This window comes from Rhincodon typus, chromosome 40 (assembly GCF_021869965.1).
Source record: "Rhincodon typus isolate 14 chromosome 40, sRhiTyp1.1, whole genome shotgun sequence".
Lineage (NCBI taxonomy): Eukaryota > Metazoa > Chordata > Chondrichthyes > Orectolobiformes > Rhincodontidae > Rhincodon > Rhincodon typus.
This window is the reverse complement of record NC_063371.1, coordinates 4,388,511-4,409,842: the sequence shown is the minus strand read 5'-3', so window position 1 is coordinate 4,409,842 and position 21,332 is coordinate 4,388,511. Positions and strand designations below refer to the sequence as shown.

The 21,332-nt window shown below is 45.2% G+C and overlaps 1 protein-coding gene across 2 annotated transcripts in view; it reads left to right on the top strand.

Moving 5' to 3' along the window:
- Positions 1-20,335, top strand: part of snrnp27 (small nuclear ribonucleoprotein 27 (U4/U6.U5)) — a 52,929-nt gene extending 32,594 nt beyond the window's left edge. For both annotated transcript variants that reach the window (XM_048618598.1, XM_048618597.1), the window contains exons 2-6: positions 2,493-2,622; positions 2,927-3,006; positions 5,734-5,813; positions 18,912-18,976; positions 19,986-20,335. In XM_048618598.1, coding sequence (XP_048474555.1) covers positions 2,493-2,622; positions 2,927-3,006; positions 5,734-5,813; positions 18,912-18,976; positions 19,986-20,040 — 410 coding nt within the window. In that variant the 3' untranslated portion in view covers positions 20,041-20,335. The remainder of the gene's footprint in view (positions 1-2,492; positions 2,623-2,926; positions 3,007-5,733; positions 5,814-18,911; positions 18,977-19,985) is intronic.
- The last annotated feature ends 997 nt before the right edge of the window (positions 20,336-21,332 follow it).

The following is a 21,332-nucleotide window of genomic DNA, read 5'->3' as shown; positions in this document are numbered from 1 at the left end:
CCCCCCCCCCCCACCCCGCCGGCACCTTGAGCCTGTGTCCTCTAGTAACTGACCCCCACACCCTGGCAAAAACCCTCATACTTTCCACTCTATCCTTCCATTCACAATTTCTATCAGGTCGTTCCTTAGCCTCTTGTGTTCCAGTGAAACAACCCTGTCTATCCAACCTTTCCAACCACTCTACCAAGTACCCAACCATCCAAGAACATCAGTCCTGGTTAATACAGATCAGAAACAGGTTAGGCCACAGCACTAATTCCCATGGCGCTCCAAAAGTTAGTTTTCCAACCGCCAAAAAATTCTTTTTTTATCTGATTTTGTTTCCTGTTAGTTAGCCAGTTCTCTATCCGTGTTGATAGAGCAGCCCCCTGCACAATGGACTCTTCGATTCTGCAGTGAGCTTTTGGAAATCCTAGTGCATTTCATCGACTGGGTCCCAATGATAGATTGCTGGATTGTAGTTTCCTGCTTCTTGTGCCAGTCCTTTCAGGAACAGGGGTGTTACGTTTGCAGTTTTCCAAATACAGTGATACTGCCTCGAGTACAGTCTCAGTGCTTGAGAGAAATAAACTTGCAAGACTCTAGGGAGAGGGTAGGGGAAAGGGACTGACTTGATCACCGGGAAGAGAGCCACATAGAAGATTCTGATGTGGTAAACAAGGTGAAGCACTTACCATTAGCTGATGGCACAAGGCCGGGGGGAGACTGACTTAGTCTCGGCAGTGTCTGGTAATGGTTCTGCTGTCTGCATTGACACATCCTCTGGACCCGTCTTTTTCCTTCCCTTGTCCCATTCCCATCTCCTTATATATGAACAAGAAGCAGGGGTAGTCCTTTGAGTCTGCTTCACCATTCAGTAAACTGATCTAGTTGTAACCTCGACTCCAAAAGCCGTTCAGGCTACCCAGCTCATAAAGAATCTCTCTACCACTATCTTGGAAATATTCAAAGATTTTCCTCCTGCCACCACCACCCTATAGGGTTCCAAAGACTCTCAACCCTCTGAGAGAAACAGAAAATTTTGATTTAAAGGGCCTCCCCCTAATTTTAAGACAGCGGACCTCTAGTTTGAGATTTTTCTACCAGAGGAAACATCCTAACACCATCGTCCATTTGATCATACCACTTGTCCTGCTGATCATGGACCTTCTGGTTTGCTCTTCTGAATCCACATCTCCCACCTCTGTATTTGTTTAAAACCCTGGTGCATTCCTCATCTTCTCCAGTTCTGACAAGATGTTAACTCTGTTTCTCTCTCTCCACAGATGCTGCCTGACCTGCTGAGTATTTCCAGCCTCTTTGGTTTCGTTCCCAGGGTCCTGGCGCTTGTAGTGTTTCGCTTTTCTGTTATCAACCCCTGATGTTTGGAGGAGCTGCTGCTCTTTGTATCATCCCAGCCCCCAAACCTTTCATTTGTTAGGGACTGCTTTTTAGTTAGTGAAAATACCCTTGTGGTGTCTGTGCTTTGTGTGTTAATTCTGTTTGAATTTAAACACATCTGTCTCCTCAAACAATGGCAACTGGTAATATCAGTGAGAAACGCGCTGTTGGGAAGTGATGGGTTGATGCCGAGATTAGTTTGTGGCAAAGCCTGCATTCAGACATGGGAAGTAGTCTCTGAGCGTGGGCAGTGGGCACCTTATCTTCAGGCCTGGGCTCCGTTAAAATCTCTTTGCTAACTCGCACCAAGTCCTGTTTGCCCATATTCCTGTACTCTCAGGCTTACATTGATCCCAGGGCGTGTTTCAAAATTCCTGACCTCATGTTCAAGGGCCACCTTTGTTTTGTCCCTGTTAGTCTCTGTTTCTTATTCCAACATTGCAGTGTAGTGAAGTTCAGGCACCGGGGCATCCGTAACCTCACTCTGCCATACTTTCGGCTGTCTGGGCGCTGAGCTGTAGAATTTACTTCCTGAACTTCCCAGCCCCTCGCTCCTCCATTACGCCTCCGTGTTTAATTTGAGGGCACAGCGGTCTTCGGTCTGTGTTTGACTTCACTAGGGACAGTGATTAAATATCTTGCAGAGTTCTCCGAGGCAGCTACAGGCAATGATTGCTGTATTTCTGTAGCTGAAGGCTTCTCCTTTGCCGAGTAGCCACCTTTTGATCCGGCAAACAAACAGACCAGACCTGTGTCCAGGCCACGGATTGGGATCAGTCATTCAGGGTTGTGGCTGTCACAAAGAGGGCAAGTTCCCTTTCCACTGAAGGATGCACTGTCATGTCAGTACAGTCTGTGAATCTGGACACGCATTCCCGAAAGAAAAGTTAATTTCCTCCAACCCCCATAAACAGTTCGAAATGAGCTTGGCTGGTGTTTCTGTTCATGTATCTGGGAGCACATTCTCACCAGCCTGTCTGCTCTTTCTGACGTGGGTATCTCCAAGTCCAGGCCTTATGTCCAAGTCTTAATTCTTTTTGACGGCAAGACTGGGCGCTGTCTGGGGCTGCAAAGACAAACAAAACAAAATTCCTCTCTCTCCGTGCACACAGAGCGCCGTCGCTCGAGGTCGACTTCCAGGGAGCGGGATCGAGCCAGGCGCCGCGAGAGGTCCAGGTCCCGAGAGCGAGACCGCGAGCGCAGGAGGAGTCGCTCAAGGTCACCTCACAGGAGGCGGTCAAGGTGTGTGTGATAGGATCCGGTCACCAGCTCCAAAGCCTCTGCTTGACTCTGTGGAGAAGGCAATTAATGTTTCAAGACTCGTGACTCATGTCCGCAGGAGTCATGTTGGGCTTGAAACATTAACTCTGCTTCTCTCTCGACAGATCTGCTGAGTTCTTCCGGCGCGTTTTGTTTTAACTTTCAGATATCCAGTGTCCATTTGCCTTTACCTTCCTCCTGACCCATGCCTTATTGTGTTTAGACTGCCCCCATGTGCATACAAGCTGCCAAACAATATTTCACCCTCTCTATTTATGTGCTGCAGGTCTCCACGACGACACAAGTCGAACTCCGCCTCTCCTTCGAGACAGAAAGACCAGGAGTCTAAAGATCGTGAGATCTCAGGTAATTGAGTGAGCTCCTGCCTGCCAATTGAATTGACTTAATTCTGCCCACCAGCCCTTTACATTTGTGGGCCCTTATGCCCAGCTCCGCAATAGCCTGGCATTGGAGCTTCCACACACTGGTGCTGGAGCTGGGCATGTGATACAGTCAGACCCAAGAGAGGAAGATTGTGTTTCTCTTGGAAACTTTGAGATTGCCAGGCAAAAGGAGCTGAGCCTGATAGGAATCTTAGTGCCAGTGATCGCTGTGATAGGGGAAATTGGTAGGCTGGTCTTCAGGTTGTACTCGGAAAGGGAAACTTTTGGAAAGGAAAATTCCCCTTTCCGCGTGGGACTTTGTGGGTGAACCTTAAAGTATTCACGAAGATTTCTGGTAGGGTTTACATAACAGTGGTTCCAACATCAAGTTCTGCTCCAGTTCCTGTGCTGACATAGTTGAGCTGAGTTTAAGGCAATGCCAGAGGGAGCTGCAATAGAGAAAAATCAATCAGGGCTCCTCCTGGAGACTTTTGAGAGTCGTTTACAGTACGTAAGGAGGCCATTTGACCCATCAAATCTGCTCCAGCTCTCTGCAGAGCAATCCAGTCAGTCTTTCACTCTCCCTGAAGTCCTGTGTACGTCCTTTTGAAATCACTTGTCTCCACTTCCACTGTCGTTATTGGCAGTGAGTTTGAGTCCATTACCGCTGGCTGTGGGAAAAGGCCTCCTTCCCAACACCACCACCACCCCCCCCACCCCCACCCCCCCCCCCCCCCCCCCCCCACACACACCTAGAACCCTAAATTTGTATGCCTCCTTATCTTTGTTAACGTTTTCTACATTTGTCACAACAGCCACTTCAAATTCCCCCTTCAATCTCTTTTGCTCCAAGGAGAACAACCTCCAGCTTCTCCAACCAAACCGTGTCTAAAATTCTTCATCCCTGGAACCATTCCAGACAGTCTCCCTCGGCACTCTCCCAAGGACCCCCGTGTCCTTCCTAAAGTGTGGCAGCTGGAACTGGAAGCAGAACTCTTAGCTGTTGTTTAACCAGTGCTTTATGAAGGTTCAGTTAACTTCCCTGCTTTTGTCCTGAATACATCTATTTATGAAACCCAAGATCTCATTTTTTGGTTTTGCTGACTGTTCTCCTAGTCTGTACTGTCACCCTGAAGTTTCTATGCACAGCAATGAACCCTCTGTCCCTGCACACTCTTTAAAATTGGACCATTGTCATCTCCCTACCTTGCTACCAAAGAATGTCACCTTATACTGCTGAATGATAAACCCAGCTGGATGTGCACACCTTTGGGCTAGACCACACCTGTATTGCTTGCCAGCTGTCTTAGGACTTGCAGTAATGGCTAATTTTGTGAGATGTGGAGGTGGTGATCAGTAGTACTGTCACTGGACTAGTAATCGTGAACCCCAGTCTAATCCTCGGGGGGACATGGGTTCAAATCCCATGGTAGATGGTAAAATTTGAATGCAATTAAAAACAATCTAGGAAATAATGATAAGGTCCCTGGGACTGTCACCGAACAAAGAAACCTTGGAGTGCAGGTTATAGCTTCTTGAAAGTGGAGTTGCAGGTAGACAGGATAGTGAAGAAGGCATTTGGTACACTTGACTTTATTGGTCAGGCTATAGGAGTTAGGAGGTCATGTTGCAGCTGTACAGGACTTTTGGAATACTACATTCAATTCCGGTCTCCCTCCTATATGAAAGATGTTAAGCTTGAAAGGGTTCAGTAAAGATTTACAAGGATGTTGCCAGGGTTGGTGGCTTTAAGTCGTAGGAAGAGGCTAAATAGGCTGGGGCTATTCCCCCTGGAGTGTTGGAGGCTGCAGAGTGACCCTGTAGAGGTCATGAGGGGCACGGATAGGGTGAATAGCCATGGTCTTTTACCCAGTGTAGGTTTATGGTGAGAGGGGAAAGATTTAAAAAGGACCTAAGGGGCAACTTTTTCACGCAGAAGGAGGTGCATGTGTGGAATGAACTGCCATGGAAAGTGGTGGAGGCTGGTACAATTACAATATTTAAAAGGCATCTGGATGGGTATATGAATAGGAAGGAAATGGGCCAAATGTTGGCAAATGGGACTCGATGAAGTGAGGATATCTGGTTGGCATGGACAAGTTGGACCGAAGTGACTGTTTCTGTGCTGAACAATCCTATAATTCTAAAAGCCAGTCAAATGGTGACCAAGTAATCACGGTCGTAAGAAACCCATCTGGTTCACTAATAACTTTTAGGGAAGGAAATCTGCCATCTTTACCTGGCCTGCCTCCAGACCTTTAGAACGTGGTTGACTGTAGCTATGGATGTCCTCATCACCTGAACAAATCAAACAAAAATCCTGGAGGACCTATGGGACAGTAACCTCAGTAAGGGGGTGGCCTTCAAAGTAAGTGGGAGGGATAAGATTAGGAGAGGGCATTGCATAACAAGACTGCAGAGCACCTGTGCCAATTACCAAGTCTCGTTGGGATGGTTAAACACTTCAAATTTTGTAACAGTCAATGATTGACACTGAGGATTAAGAGAAAACTGGCCGATTTGATGACATTCCCTGTAAGTGATGAGCACAGACCAAGCTAAATCAATGCAACTGAGACACCCTACATTGTGAGCACATCTGCCTGTCCCTTACTAAATCCTAACACTGGTATAAAGCTCCCTTTAGCACTGTGATTCTCATTCAGCAATACTGTCTGTTAATTAGACATTGCTTTCTCTTTACCTAAAGAGGCCGACATGGAGGGGAAAACAGAAGAAGAGATTGAGCTGTTGAGGGTGATGGGATTTGACGCTTTTGACACCACAAAGGTGAGTGTAAGGAATTGAGTTTCTGATCTACTGTTGACTATGAATTGAACCCTCAACGACTGGTCTCAACGACTGGTCTCAACGACAGTGGTGCTATCAAGTTGACATTCAATCCCAGCATGCATAAAGTTTTCAACTGATTTCGGTCAAGTGGAAGGATCTGGGGTCTCTGCATAGTGGTATATGGATGAACTTTCAAGATGTCTTCAATAAAGTATGTAGTGGATTCACAGTGAGGTCAGAATGTGTCGAGTCATGGGATAGCAAGGTGTCTGCAAACAGAAAGCAGAGACCTAGCGGTTAAAGGCTGGCAGGAGGTGGGAAATGGTATCCCAACGGAATCAGTACTGAGGCCACTTTTGTTTCAATCTACAAGAGCAATTTGGACTCTGAAATCAGAGGTGCACACTTTAAAGAGACAGTAGGCAGGTATCAAGGCCTCGTACTGATTGTACAAATTGCAGATAAAGAGCTGTGGGTTTGGGAGTTCAAATATATTGGGGGTGGGATTGCTGGAGTGGTAGGCAGCCTTTGGGTTAACAAGGCCAAAACCTGAGGCAATATGCAAGACAGACTTTGTAGGCCTGGTTCTGTGGAAACATGATAGATCTGTCCTGGTTTGAAATGCAGGACAGAAAGAGAAAGAGGGAAGAAGGAAGGAAGAAGACAACGGCATGGAAACCAAAGTTCTATTTGGAGGTTTTGTGCTGCGATAAAATTGACACCATTAGGACGCACTCAGCATAAATCAGGGATGGTGTGGTGTTAAATGTCGAACTGTTCAAACCCACTACCATCTAGAAGGACAAAGGCAGCAGAATCATGGTGATAACACCCCCTGTAAGTTCCCCTGCGTGACGTTCACCATCCTGATTTGGAGATGTATCGCTGTTTCTTCAGTGTTGCTGGGACAAAATTCTGGCGTTCCCTCCCTAACAGCACCATAGATGTCTCCATATCACATGGACTGAAGCAGTTCAAGATGACAACTAACCACCATCTTCTCAAGGGGCAGTTGGGGATGGGCAAGAAATACTGGCCCCACCCATCAACTTCCAGCCACATAGTGAGGTGGATGGCCCAAAAGCTTAGTTGAAGAGGTTGGTTTTGAGGAGAATGTTAAAGATAGAGAGGAGTCAGGAATGAATTTTATAGCTTGTAATCAAGTCACCTGAAGTGATTAAAATTGGAGATACTCAGGCTAGAATTGGAACAGTTCAGCTATCTCGGGGATGGAGGAGATTACACCAATAGGGAGGGACACGGCCACGGAGAGATGGAAACAAAGCTGAGATTTTTTTTTTAAACCAAGGTGCTGTTTAACTGGTCACCTGTTTAGGTTGGTAAACATGGAATGATGGGTGAACAAGACTGCTGAGAGGTTAAGACACCAGGCAGTGAGTGTTTGGAGGACCTCCAGTTTCTAGAGCATAGAATGTGGCTGGTGATGCACAGGAGTAGTCAAGCTGCGCACTAGTCCACTGGAGGATGATGATTACTACAATGAGAACGTCAGTGTGTCCTAGATTACATGCTGAACAGGACCCACATTTAACACTTCAGTAGGTGACACCAATAAAGATCTCCTTGGGAAAGTGGAATTTTTCAATGCCAGTCTTTTCGGTCCTCTTTCTCAGACCGTTTTGTGTTATTTTGTATTTTCGTGAATTTTTTTTATAAAAGGGTCCCTGTAATTGTGCTTTCATTGCAATTGACATTAATTTGACCATTTGAAATGTCAGGCATCTTGCGGATTAACAGTTACGTGAATAACTTGGGATGGCATAGCCGGCAATGCCCACGTCACCTGTGCTGTCAAATGCTTTTGTTGGATAAGATGTGGACCAGGAAGGAAGTCATCAGCTCTTGCCTCCCTGCATTACAACAGTGACCACCCTTCAACAGTGCTTAAGAGTACCCACTGTAAAATGGACACCATGAAATTGTGAAAGTCTCAGTACAAAAGCAAGTTTGTTCCTCTGAGCTGCTGGCCCTATTTGCTTCTCAGTGACTCACACTGGGAATGTGGCTCTAAACACGGCACAAGGATGTGATCATGGTCCATTGCAGTCTGACAGATAACTCATGATCTGTCTAGCTGATAGTTGTAACAGGCTGACTTGTGGAAAACAGTGGTTTGCTGCAGGTACCAGGCAATGGCTGGCTGCTGAATCCAAGTCTCAGTACTTGTCCATGCCTGTACGAAGAGAAGAGAAAAGCATTTGTTTCCATTTTTAATGCAAGCTTCTGAGGGTTGTTTTTCAGACTAGAGGCCTGTGACCAGCGGTGTTGCATAGGGACTGGTGCTGGGTCCACTTTTGTTCGTCATTTATATAAATGATTTGGATGAAAATATAGAAGGCACAGTTAGTATGTTTATGGATGACACAAGATTGGCGGTATGGTAGACAGTGAAGAAGGTTATCTAAGATTACAAAGAGATCTTGATCAATTGGGTCAGTGGGCTGAGGAGTGGCAGATGGAGTTTAATTTGGATAAATGTGAGGTATTGCATTTAGGTAAAACAAAAAGGGCCTTGGGTAATATTGTAGAACAGAGAAACTGAGGGGTTCAGGTACATAATTCTTTGAAGTTTACATCACATATAGTAGTTAAGGTGTTTAGCAGGCTTGCCTTCATTTCTCAGACCTTTGAGTCTAGGAGTGGGACTTTATATTGAGTTTGTACAGGACGTTGGTGAGGTTTCTTCTGGAGTATTGTGTCCAGTTCTGGTCACTGTTATAGGAAGGATATTATTAAACAGGAGAGGGTTCAACAGAGATTTACCAGGATGTTGCCAGGAATGGGGGAGGTTTGAGTTATGGGGAGAGGCTGAATAGGCTGAGATTCCTTTTTTTGTCACTGGAGTATCGGAGGTTAAAGGGTGACCTTATAGAGCTTTATAAAATCATGAGGGGTATAGATAAGGTGAATGGCAGGTGTCTTTTTTTTAGGGTGGGGGAGTTCCAAGACTACAGGGCATATTTTTAAGGTGAGAGGGAAAAGATTTAAAACAAAGGCATGAGGGGCAATTTTTTTAAAAAGTGGTTTGTATGTAGAATGAACTTCCAGAGGAAGTGGTGGATGCGGTCACAGTTAGAATGTTTAAAAAACATATGGGTAAGTACATGAATAAGAAAAGTTTGGAGGGATATGAGCCAAGTGCAGGCAGGTGGGACTAGTTTGATTTGGGATTTTGGGTGGCATGGACTGGTTGGATCGAAGGGTCTGTTTCTGTGCTGGATGATTGAGTGCAGCTGGATTTATTTGTCAGAGGCATTTACTTTCTGAATTGGCTATGCCACATTTTGGCTGGTATCTAGGGCTTTTGAGCATGATTCAAAATCATCTGGATTCTTGGAAAGTAGACTCAGCGATTCCATGGAGTCCAGATGATGTTTAGTCACATTCAGACACCAAGCATGGTGGTATGACAACAGCGTGGAGCTGGAGGAACACAGGCCAGGCAGCGTCAGAGGAGCAGGAAAGTTGACATTTCGGTTTGGGACCCTTCTTCAGAAATGGGGAGAGGGAAGGGAGCTGGGAAATAAATAGAGAGAGGAGGGGGTGGGGCTGGGGAATGTAGGTGGGATAGGTGAGTGCATGTAGGGAATGGTGGGGATTAATCAGTGGGAAGGGTAGGGTGGATAGGTGGGAGAGAAGATGGACAGATTGTGTCAAGTCAAGGAGGCGGGGATGTGAGGGAGGGTTGGAAATGGGATGAGGCTGGGGGTGAGGAGATTTTAAAACTAATGAATTCCATGTTTAGGCCATCGGGCTGTAGGCTCCCGAGGCAAAATATGAGATGTTGCTCCTCCGGTTTGCGGGTGGTGTCATTGTGACACTGGAGGAGGCCCAGGATGGACATGTCCCCCAGGGAGTGGGAGGGGGAGTTAAAATGGTTGGCGACCGGAAGGTGTTGTCATTTGTCGCGTACAGAATGCAGATGCTCTATAAAATGGTCTCCAAGTCTATGCTTGGTCTCACCAGTGTAGAGGAGGCCACATCGGGAGCAAAGGATACAGTAGACCAAGTTGACAGATGTGCAGGTGAACCCATGTCTGATGTCGAAGGTTTGTTTTTGCCTTGAATGGAGGTGAAGAGGGAGGTGTAGGGGCAAGTTTAGCACTTCCTGCGGTTTCAGGGAAAGGTGCCAGGTGTGGTGGGGTTAGTGGGGAGTGTGGATCGAATGAGGGAGTTTCAGAGAGAGCGGTCCCTAGGAAAGGCAGATAGGGGTGGGGAGGGAGTCTCTGTCAGCCAAAATAAAAGTTGCTACCTGTTCTAATCCAGTCTTTCAGCACCAAGTCTGTAGCCTTGCAGGTTACGACAGTTCAGGTGTAGAGCCAAGTTCCTTGTAATGATTTGATGGTTCCTGCCTTAACCAGTAAACTGGGCAGCACCCTCTGGGTGTAAAAGCCTTTCCTCGTGTCCCTTCTAATTCTTCTACCGATCACCTTAAATCTGTGAGAAGGTGGTGGTGAGCTGCCACCTTGAGCCGCTGCAGTCTGCATGGTATAGAGACACCCGCAGTGCGCAAGGGAGAGAGTTCCAGAGTTTTGACCTAGTGACACTGAAGATGTGGCCGATGTATTTCCAAGTCAGGATGCATTCTGATGCACGCATCCAACAACAAGAGCCCCACTCCAGAGACTCTGGCACCACACGAGCCGTAGTGAGGGAGTGCAGCACTATTGGAGGTCCTCTTCTTAAAATGAGTTGTTAAACCGAGGTCTTGCCTATCCCCTTGGTTGGATTGCACTATGTTCATTTGAAAAAGAGCAGGGGAATTCTATTAACATAAGGATGTAAAACAGTACAGCACAGGAACAGGCCCTTTGGTCCATCATGTCTGTGCCAACCATGAATCCGTTCCAAAGTAATCTCATCTGCCTGTAAAGGGTCTGTATCCCTGTATTCCCTGCCTATTCAGGTGTCTTAAAATTGCCTCTTACACTTTGCTATCATATCTGCTTTTACCACCTCCCCTGGCAGCATGTTCCAGGCACCTGGCATCCTCTGTGTTTAAAAAAAACTTGCCTTGCACATTTTTAAACTTACCCCATCTCACCTTAAACCTATGTCCCCTAGTATTTGACATTTCCAACCTGGGGAAAAGACTCCAACTATTCACCCTATCCATGCCTCTCATAATTTTATATAATGCTATCAGGTCACCCTTCAATCTCTGGCACTCCAGTGAAAACAATCCAAGTTTGTCCAACCTCTCCTCATAGCTAATACACTCCAATCCTGATAAGCCCTTTTTGTACCCTCTCCAAAGCCTCCACATCCTTTCTACAGCATGGCAGTCAGAACTGTACACTATACTCCAAACTAAAGTTTTACAACGGGACTTTTTTTCAACTTTTATACTCAGTGCCCCACCCAATGAAGGCAGGCATGCCATACACCGCCTTTACCATATTATCCACTTGCAGGGAGCAATGGCCTTGCACCCCAAGATCTCTGTGTATATCAGTGCTCCTAAGGGTCCTGCTATTTACTGTATACTCTCCTCCAAAATGACCTCCACCCCCAAAATGCATCACTTCAAATTTGTCCAGCTTAAATTCCATTTGCCATTCTCTGCCCAACTTTCCAACTGATCCATACCCTACTGTATCCTTTGACAACCACTTTCACTATCCACAACTCCCCCAATTCTGTTTCATCTGCAAAACTAATTGGACCATCTACAATTTCATCCCAATCATTTATATATACTACAAACAACAGAGGTCCCAGCACTGATCCTTGCGGAACACCACTGGTCACAGACTTCCAGTCAGAAAAACACCCTTCCACAAGTACCCTCTGTCTTCTATGATCAAGCCAATTCTGCATACAACTTACCAACTCCCTGGGGATACCATGTGACTTAATCTTCTGGACCAGCCTAGCATGAGGGACCTTGTCCTACCCTCATCAATCCTCTTTGTCCTTTCCTCTAAAAACTCCATCAGATTTGTGAGACAAAGCCACGTTGATTATGCCTCGTAAGTCCATTCTTTTCCAAATGCGAATAAATCCTGTCCCTAAGCATCTTCTCCAATAATTTCCCGACTACTGGTGTCAGGCTCACCAGCCTGTAATTTCCTGGATTATCCATGATGTCCTTCTTAAACAAAGGAACAACATTCTTCAACCTTCTGAGACCTCACCTATAGTTGAAGAGGATACAAAGATTTCTGTCCAGGCTCTTGCTATTTCCTCCCTTACCCCCTTCAATCTCTTGGGGTAGATCCCATAGACCCTGCCTACCTGAATGTTTTTCAAGACACCCAACACCACCAGCTCCTTAATATTGACATGCCCTAGAATATCGACATTCCCCTCTCTAATCTCACTATCCTCCATGTCCTCCGCCATGGTAAATACAATGCAAAGTATTCATTAAGGACCTCACCCACTTCCTCCAGCTCCATGTATAAATCCCCTACTTTGTCCTTGAGTGGACTCGTCCTTTTCCAAGCTACCCATTTGCTCCTAATATAAAATGCCTCAGGGTTCTCCTTAATCCTACTTGCCAAGGACATTTCATGGCCCCTTTTCACCTTCCTAATTCCTTGTTTTAGTTCTTTCCTGCTTCCATTATATTCCTCAAGGGCTTAGTGTGATTTCAGTTTCCTTTCTCACACCTCTGCCCTCGCATCGCTTCCCCCCAACAAAAACAAAAATAAAGACAGAATCCCCCTTGTCCTGCATCCAACAAATCATTCTCCGCCACCTACAATCCAACCCCACAACCAAAGATATATTTCCCTCCCCACCCCGATCTGCCTTTCGTAGGGACCATGCTCTCTGCGACTCCCTCGTCCGCTCCACACTCCCCACTAACACTCCCCTACACCTCCCCCTCACCTCCCCCCCCCCCCCTTTCAAGGCAAAAAACAAACCTTTGACATCAGACATGGGTTCACCTGCACATCCGCTAATGTGGTCTACTGCATCCGCTGCACCCGATGGCCGACTCTACATCAGAGAGACCAAGCAGAGACTTGGAAACCATTTTGTAGAGCCTCTGTGCTCTGTCTGCGACAAAAAAACAAACATTTCAACTCCCCCTCCCACACCCTGGGTGACATGTCCATCCTGGGCCTCCTCCAGTGTCACGATGATGCCACCTGCAAACTGGAGGAGCAGCACCTCCTATTCCACCACGGGACCCTACAGCCCAATGGCCTAAACGCGGATTTTACCAGTTTCGAAATCTCCCCACCCCCCACGTCATCCCATGACCACCCCCCCCCCCCCTCCCCCCCTCCTTGACCTCACACAACCTCTCCCTCTTCTCTCCCACCTATCCGCTGCTCCCACCGCACTGACCAATCCCCACCACTCCCTACCAGCACTCACCTATCACTATCCCACCTACCTTCCCCCGCCCCACCCCTCTTCTGTCTATTTATTTCTGAGGTCCCCTCTCCCTCCCCATTTCTGAAGAGGGGTCTGACCCGAAATGCCAGCTTTCCTGTTCCTCCAGCTCCACACTCTGTTATCTCTAACTCCAGCATCTCCAGTTCTGGCTATCTCATTTGCTTCTTTTTTATTTCTTTGACTAGTCTTTCAATATCTGTTGTCATCCATGGTTCCCAATCTTGCCATTCTTATCTTTCGTCCTCACAGGAACATGCTGATCCTGAACTCTGATCAACTTGCTTTTTTAAGAAAAAACTCCCATATGTCTGATGTGGATTTACTGCCTGCAATCGAGTTTCTCCAATTCCTGTTGTGGTTAGCCTTTCTCCAATTCAGTACTTTCACTCAAGGACCAGTCTTATCTTTATCCATAACTACCTTAAAACTTACTGAATTATGAATCCCGTTCCCAAAATGCTTCCCCACTTAAACTTGGATCACCTGGCCAGGCTCATTCCCCAAAACAAGGTCTAATAACCCTTTCCTAGTTGGACTATCTATGTATTGTTTCAAGAACCCCTTCTGGATGCCTCATCTAAGCCCCTGGCACTAAGGGAGTCCCACTCAATACTGGGGAAATTAAAATCGCCCATATCAAAAACCACCTCCTGTTGTTTTTACATCTTTCCATGATTTTGCATACCTGTTCCTGTATCTCCTGCTAGCTATATGGGAGGTCTGTGGTATAACCCCATCATAGTGATTGCACCTTTCTTATTCCTGTGTCCTACCCATCTGGGCTGATGAGCCCTCCAAAATGTCCTCTATTAATGCAGGTATGACATTCTCCTTAATCAGTAAAGCAACTCCCCACCTCATTTACACCCGTCTCTATCATGCCTGAAAGATCTAAATCCTGAAACATTCTATGACTCGAGGCCCTTCGCAATCCCCTTCTCAGTCATGATGAGTGAGCCGACTTCTCCCAGAATCATCGTCAGTCACTTCTCACTGTCAACGTCTGTAGCAGAAAAGATGATCTGGTCATTGCCACAGTGCTGTTTGTGGGAACTTGTTAGGTAATTCGCTGCCATATTTCCTACATTACCGCAGTGGCTATCCTTTAAAAGTATTCAATTAACTGTGAAATAATGTCACATCCCGAGGTGCTGAATGCAAATCTTTCTTTGCATCCTTAGTACTCTAAAGAATTCCATTTTTGAAGAAAGTCTGGTGGATCTGATGCTTTGCTTTGCTGTTCAAGTTGACTGGTTAATCAGTAAAAGAAATTAAGCTGAGGCCTGGTTTGATGAAAGCAGAACAAGGTGTTGGTGTGGCTGGAGCCCTTGCGTACATTGCAGCAGGCAGTGTGTGTTTGGAAAACCCCTGTTAAAGGGTTGTCTCTTTTTTTTTTAAAAAAAAGTGTCACTGCTTTACTTATTAAAATTGCTGCGTGAAGCAGTGTAGAGTGCGACCACTTGGCCATAAGGCATAAGGGCAGAAGTAGGCCATTTGGCCCGTCGAGTCTGCTTTGCCGTTCAATGAGATCATGGTTGATCTGATCATCCTCAACTCCACTTTCCTGCTTGTTCCCCATAACCCTTGATTCCCTTCCAGATTAAAAAATCTGTCTGTCTCATTCTTGAATACACCAAATGAGCGAGAGTCTGTAGTTCTCTATAGTAAAGAATTCCACAGATTCATGACCATCTGAAAAAAGGAATTCCTCCTCATTTCTGTTGTAAGTGTGCAACCCCATATTCTGACATTATGCCCTCTTGTCCAAGACTCTCCCACAAGGGGAAACAACCTTTCCAAATCTACCCTGTCAAGTCCCCTAAGAATCTTGTATGTTTCAGTAAAGTCATCTCTCATGCTTTGCAGCACAGAAGAAGGCTCTTTAGTCAATCTTTGAAACTCCAGTGAATACAGGTCCAGTCTTTTCGCCTGTTCTTGTAAGACAGTCCGTCCTTCCCCGGGTCCAGTCTCGTTCTCTGGATTGCCTCTGATACTGTAAGATCATAAGGCAAATACTCAGAAGTAGGCTATTGAGCCTTTCTTTAGATTTGGGACTCAAACCTGTTTGTAGTTTTCCAGCTGTGGTCTGACTGGTGCCTTGTACAGCTTCAGCAGCACATCTCTATTTTTATATTCCATTACCTTTGAAATATTCATTCAGCATTCCATTGGCCTTCTCTTTTACCCACTGAACTTAGATGCTAACTAGATCTTTGTGATTTATGAACAAGAACTCCTAAGTCCCTCTGTGCTGTAGTTTCCCGCTGCCTTCCTCCATTGAAATAACATTCAGCGCTTCTATTCTTCCTGTCAGAGAGCATAACCTCACATTACCCCACACTACATTCCATTTGCCAAGTTTATGCCTGCATGTTTAACCACTCCCCTTCCCACCTATTTTTTCTGTTATCCAAAATGCGGCAATCATATATTCACTTTCTTCATGTAAATCATTAATGTATAATATAATTGTGGTCAAATCACTGATCCCTGTGGCACTGTACAAACAAAAGGTTGCCATCCTGAAAGTGTCCCCTTTACCCCAACTCTGTCTTCTATTAGTAAACCAGTCCTCCGTATATACTAGTGTACTACTGCAGTACCGTTAACCACCTTATTAAGTAACCTTGTGTTTGGTACAAAAACAGAAATTGTTGGTGAAACTCAGCAGACCTGACAGCATCTGTGGGAAGAAGGCAGAGTAAATGTTTTCAACTCCGGTGACTGTTCATAAGAATGGCTAGCAGCTTAGAAAAGGTGGTTTTTAAGCGGAAGATGAAAGTTGGGTAGGGTGGAAGAAGGGGAAGCTGTGAGCAGCTAGGTGGAAAGAGAGCCCAGAGAGAGAGAGATGAAAGAGATAGGTAAACAAGGAGATTATGGATAGCAGGCCCAGGACAGAAGAGAAGCTGAGTGAATGATGATAGGAGTAGGAGAGAATGGGTGAGCTGTACTGAAGGGTCCCAGTTCGAAACATGAACTTTCTTGCTCCTCGGATGCTGTCTGACCTGCTGTGCTCCTCCAGCTCCACGTTTTATCGACTTCCAACATCTGCAGTCCTTGCTATCTCCATGTCATAACAGGACTGGATCTGGGGTGGGTAAAAAACCTGGGAGGATGGAATCAGGCTCTGAAGTTATTGAACTCGACCTTGAGTCCCAAGTGGAAAGTAAGATGTTGTCCTGAGGCTTGCTGGAGCACTGCAACAGGCGCGAGACACATGCTGGCGTGGGAACATGGTGATGTGTTGAAGTGGCAGGCAACTGGAAGCTTGGGGTCATTTTTACAGACAGAACACAGGTGTTCTGCAAAGTGGTCTCCCAGTGTATGTTTCAATGTAGAGGAAACCACATTGTTTGCAGCGAATACAATAGACTAGATTGAGTGAAGGTGCAGGTAAGTCGCTGCTTCACCTGGAAGGTGTCTGGGGCCTTGGATAGTGAGGAGGGAGGAGGTAAACAGACAGGTATTATACCTTCTGCGGCTGGATGCAGAGGTTGGTGGGGCGACAAGTGAGGAATGGGAGACCCTGTTGTTGTGGAAGGGAGGGGATGAGAACAGAAGCCTTGGGGGTGGGGTGGGGGGGGGGGGGGGGGGGGTGGAGGGGGCAGCGGGAGCGGGGTGGGTCAAACACAGCAAAGACCCTGTTGACCATGGTGTTGGGGAAACCTCAGTTCAGGAAAAAGGTGGACATTTCTGTAGCCCCCCTCTGGAAAGTGGCATCACCAGGACAGAAGAGATGGAGAAACTGGGAGAATGGGATGGAGTCGTTGCAGGAGGCAGGGTGTGAGGATTTGTAGTTGAGGTCACTGTGGGAGTTGATAGGTTTGTAATGGATCTCGGTGGCCAGCATAAATATCACATTCTCCTAGCTGCAAACAGCTCTGATAGAGTCACTGAACTTGAAACGTTAGCTCTGCTTTCTTCCAACGTGTGCTGCCAGGCTTGCTGAGTATTGTCAGCAATTTCTGCTTTTGTTTCAGGTCACCAGCGTCCGCAGCGTTTTGTTTTATCTTGTGTGCCACCTTATCAAACATCTTGTGGTATCTTTATCAAACATTTTCTGAAAATCCAAATACATTACATCTGCTGCTTTCCCTTTATTTAACCTGCCTTTTTTTAACCACCTTGGAGAATTATAAGAAATTTATCAGGTATGATTTCCCTTTGTGAAGCCATGCTGACTCTGCTTGATCATATTATGTGTTTCTAAATGCTCTGCTATTTATAATAGACTCTAACGTTTTCCCAATAACTGAAGTTAACTGGCCTATTAGTTACCTGTTGTTTGACTCCTTATCTTTTTAAATAATTTTTTATACACTGACAGTTTTCCAATCCTGTGGGGCATGTCCAGAATCTAAGGCTTCCAGGAAGATTATGACCAGTGCATCCGCTATCTCTTTGAAAGCAGTATTTTTCAGATGTGCAGGAAAGCTTCGTCAATTCCAGTCAATTTGCAGCAACTCTTGCAGCATCATGCTTCTCACAGGGGTTTCTTTTTCCACAATTCTAAGTTGAGAATGCTGCTTTGGTATCACTTTTCACTTCACTAATGAGCAGCTTTCCTGGGTGGCTGTAATGTATCTTACTGGTACCTAACTTTGACTAAATGTACCAGTTTGTAAGTAACAAATATGGCTCTGTGTTCTCCACCACAACTTGGAAAGCAGAAACGCTTCAGGTTGCCTATTGTTCCACAGAATGCACCAGTAATTGGATCCAAATGATAAAATGGTGTTTTGTTATTAGTGTAAAAATAAATTTAAAATCAGAAATCTAACTCGCAATTTGTTGGTGATTTGCAACTCATTTCCCTTGTCCTTCAGTTGAACTTTGCAAGCTCTGGTGTTTGGTAGCTAAGGTCACTGAGGGCTACAGAAACCAGGCTTTGAAGATGGAGTTGAGGTACAGATTAGCCAGGATGCATTTAACTGGCTAAATGGCCTCCTGCTGGTCCTTGTTCAAGTAGAGCAGGTCTTTACAAAAAGGTTAGGCAGCTCCTGCCAGAATGTCGATGTGATCCTGGCTTTAAAAGTTAGCACTGACAATTTGTGGTGAGGCATCTTGGTGTTTTTTTTTACACATGCAGCAAAGTTGATGCCAAGCCTTGGAGTGAGTCAGGTAGCTGATTGTTTTGAGCTCTGCTTGATTGAATGATCAGTCCATTCTGGAGAGGGTTTAGAAAGCAGCAACACAATCCAAGTGAGTAGGAAATGTGGAATGTGTCACTGTGAGAGGCACTATGCGCTGGTCCAGTAACAAATGGAAGAGGTAGTCCACACAGAGGTCGCCTTGCTTTTTTTTTAAGTTAATTTGTGGGATATGTGGGTCACTGGTTGACTAGCATTTATTGCCTGTCCCTAGTTGCCCATGAGAAGGTAGTGGTGAGCTGCCTTCTTGAACCACTACAGTCCACCTGCTGTGGATTGACCTACAATGCCCTTAGGGAGGGAATTCCATGATATTGACCTAGCAACAGTGATATATTTCCAAGTCAGGATGGTGAGTAGCTTGGAGGGAAACTTGCTGGTGATGGTATTACCATGTATTTGCTGCCCATGGGTTATGGAAGGTGCTGTGTGAGGAGCTTTGGCTATCCCAGTGCAAACTGATTTGAATTTGGGACCACCTCCTGTGCAGTTGGTTGCTATTCAATCCCTACTGACATCGGGAAATGTAAAACTGCAGCTTCTAATGTGTGCTCTAACTTTCCTTTTGCAGGGCAAGAAGCTCGAAGGTTCTGTTAATGCTTACGCTGTTAACGTACAACAGAAGAGGAAATATCGGTGAGGAACTGGAGGAATTTGTAAACTTTCATAGACTAAACCACTCTTTATAAAGTTGTAACTAAACCCAGTTAGATTTAATGTCTCCATATAACTCTGCAGGGGTCACTGTTCATCTTCGTTTGAGCCTATCACCGCTACCCAATAGTGATTAAACACTTGAAATGCATGCCCATCCTGCACAGTTTGAAAAGAAACCAGAGTACTGTAATTTAATGAAGTTCCGAATAAGGCTCTGGAGCAACTGGGATTGATTATTTCTTGGCAGTTTGTTTGTTGTCACTTGACCTAACAGTCCTTTGTGCACAGAGTAAGTTTGAAAGCACATTCAGTCATTGGTTCTCCCCGTCAGCATGCTACCCAGTTGGTAAAACAAAAACCCAGCCTTTATACAAAGTATTAAGATAAATGAGAGTGGCTATTTCAGACCCTGTCCTGGGATTGACATTCCTCTAAACCTGTTACTTCTGTAGCAATCACTGTTAAGCATTCAATTCCTGCACAGTAGTGAGGAGAATGTTCTTCAGGCAGAGCATATTGGGTCTTTGCTTTATCATCAATTCTACAACTGATGCAGCATCTTGGTGTCACAAAGTCCTTCCCAGCGCATGAGACAAATCTACATAATAAATACAGTAACCTTAATGTCCTATAGGGAAGGAAATCTGTCCTTACCCAGACTGGCCTGCATGTGACTCCTGACCCACAACAATGTGGTTAACTCTTGACTGCCCTCTGAAATGGCTGAGCAAACCACTCAGTTCATGGGCAATCAGGGATAGGTAACAAATGCTAACTTATCTTATGGAAGACTAAAACAAACCTTCAGCTAGCCAGTATGCCAATATTGCTGTGGAAAGAATACCGTATAAATTATTTCAACTTTTATGTGATCTCTGATAGCACCCACTGATTAATGTCCTTAGTTTTTAAATAGAGCAATTGCCATTAGAATTGTCCTCAAATAGCAGTACATAATCATTTTTCTTCCTCTTTCTCTCCTGTGCAGGCAGTACATGAACAGAAAAGGTGGATTTAACAGACCTCTGGATTTCATTGCGTAATTCCTTTCCGGGCCTGACAATATCTGATGTTCTTTACACTGCGGCCAAGGCAATGGCAGCTTTCCCTTGACTCTTGCCACCATTCCCCAGCAGAACCCAGCGTTGTTTTATTTGACCCCTTAGAGTGAAGCACTGGTGGTAGGCATGTCTTCAAGCCTGACTGTGAAGGTTTGACCACATTTGTGATGTTTATTCTGTATATTGTTTTCAAATTACTGTATTATTAGTGAGGAGTAAAGATAACGGACATATTCTGTGGATTCATCTACATCAATAAAAGGCCAAGAAAAGCAAACTGTTTTTGCTCTATGCCTCTTCATAATAGCCTGAGCTTTGCACTATCTTCTCCTTTCACCTTACCAACACTTTGGGATTTATTTTTGAGGGATTGAGCTTCAAAGCTGTCAAAATGTTTGGCTTCAAAACAAATCCCAGAGGCAGCACACTTGTCCGATTTTTGATCGGGCAGTACACAACCTTGCTTGAACAACTCTTTGTAGAATAGTTTGCTGTGTCAGGCTCCTGTTGTTTTAACATTATGTCCGCTTTAAAATGAACAGCTATATCTGTATTCAGGTTATCAGGCGGATAAATATTTTTATCCTGACTCCATTCTCTTTCTGGGGTCTGGTTGATAGCGTAAATAGTTTCAATTTAATGCACCATTTCTTGCTTCAGGTCCAGATGCTGAGTGTTTGTCTTGACACCATGCAGCTGACTTTTTTCAGATCTTGCACATTAAATATACAGTTCACTCTGAACTATTGTGGACTCACCTGTATGTAGCAGTGCAGACAAAAAAAAGGAGTTGCCTTTTACCTGAGCTTGGTAAAAGTCTGAGCTTGTTTCCCGGTTTGGTAAGTGCTGACTTCAGTATAATGCAAGGACAGGTGGGAGTATGCACGATGCGGTTTAACTCTTTGTAGGGATTACCTTGTGCAGTGTCCCCAAATTGAGGATGACTATAATTATGTGGAGTGTGGAGGAATTAGGAAGGTGATCAGTAAGACTGTTACATCAAGTCTGAGATGTCTAAAATGTCTTCTGAATTATTGTGAATTTTTGCATGTAAGTGACAAACATTTTTTAAGCCTCAACTGCAAACCTGCACACGTTGGAGTGCCATGATGTGGAGGTGCTGGTGTTGGACTGGGGTGGACAAAAAATCACACAACACCAGGTTATAGTCTATCAGGTTTATTTGAAAACATAAGCTTCCGAAGCCTCACTTCTTCAGGTGTGAAAATGTTTGGCGTCAAAACAAATCCTAGGCATGCTTGTCCGATTTTTAA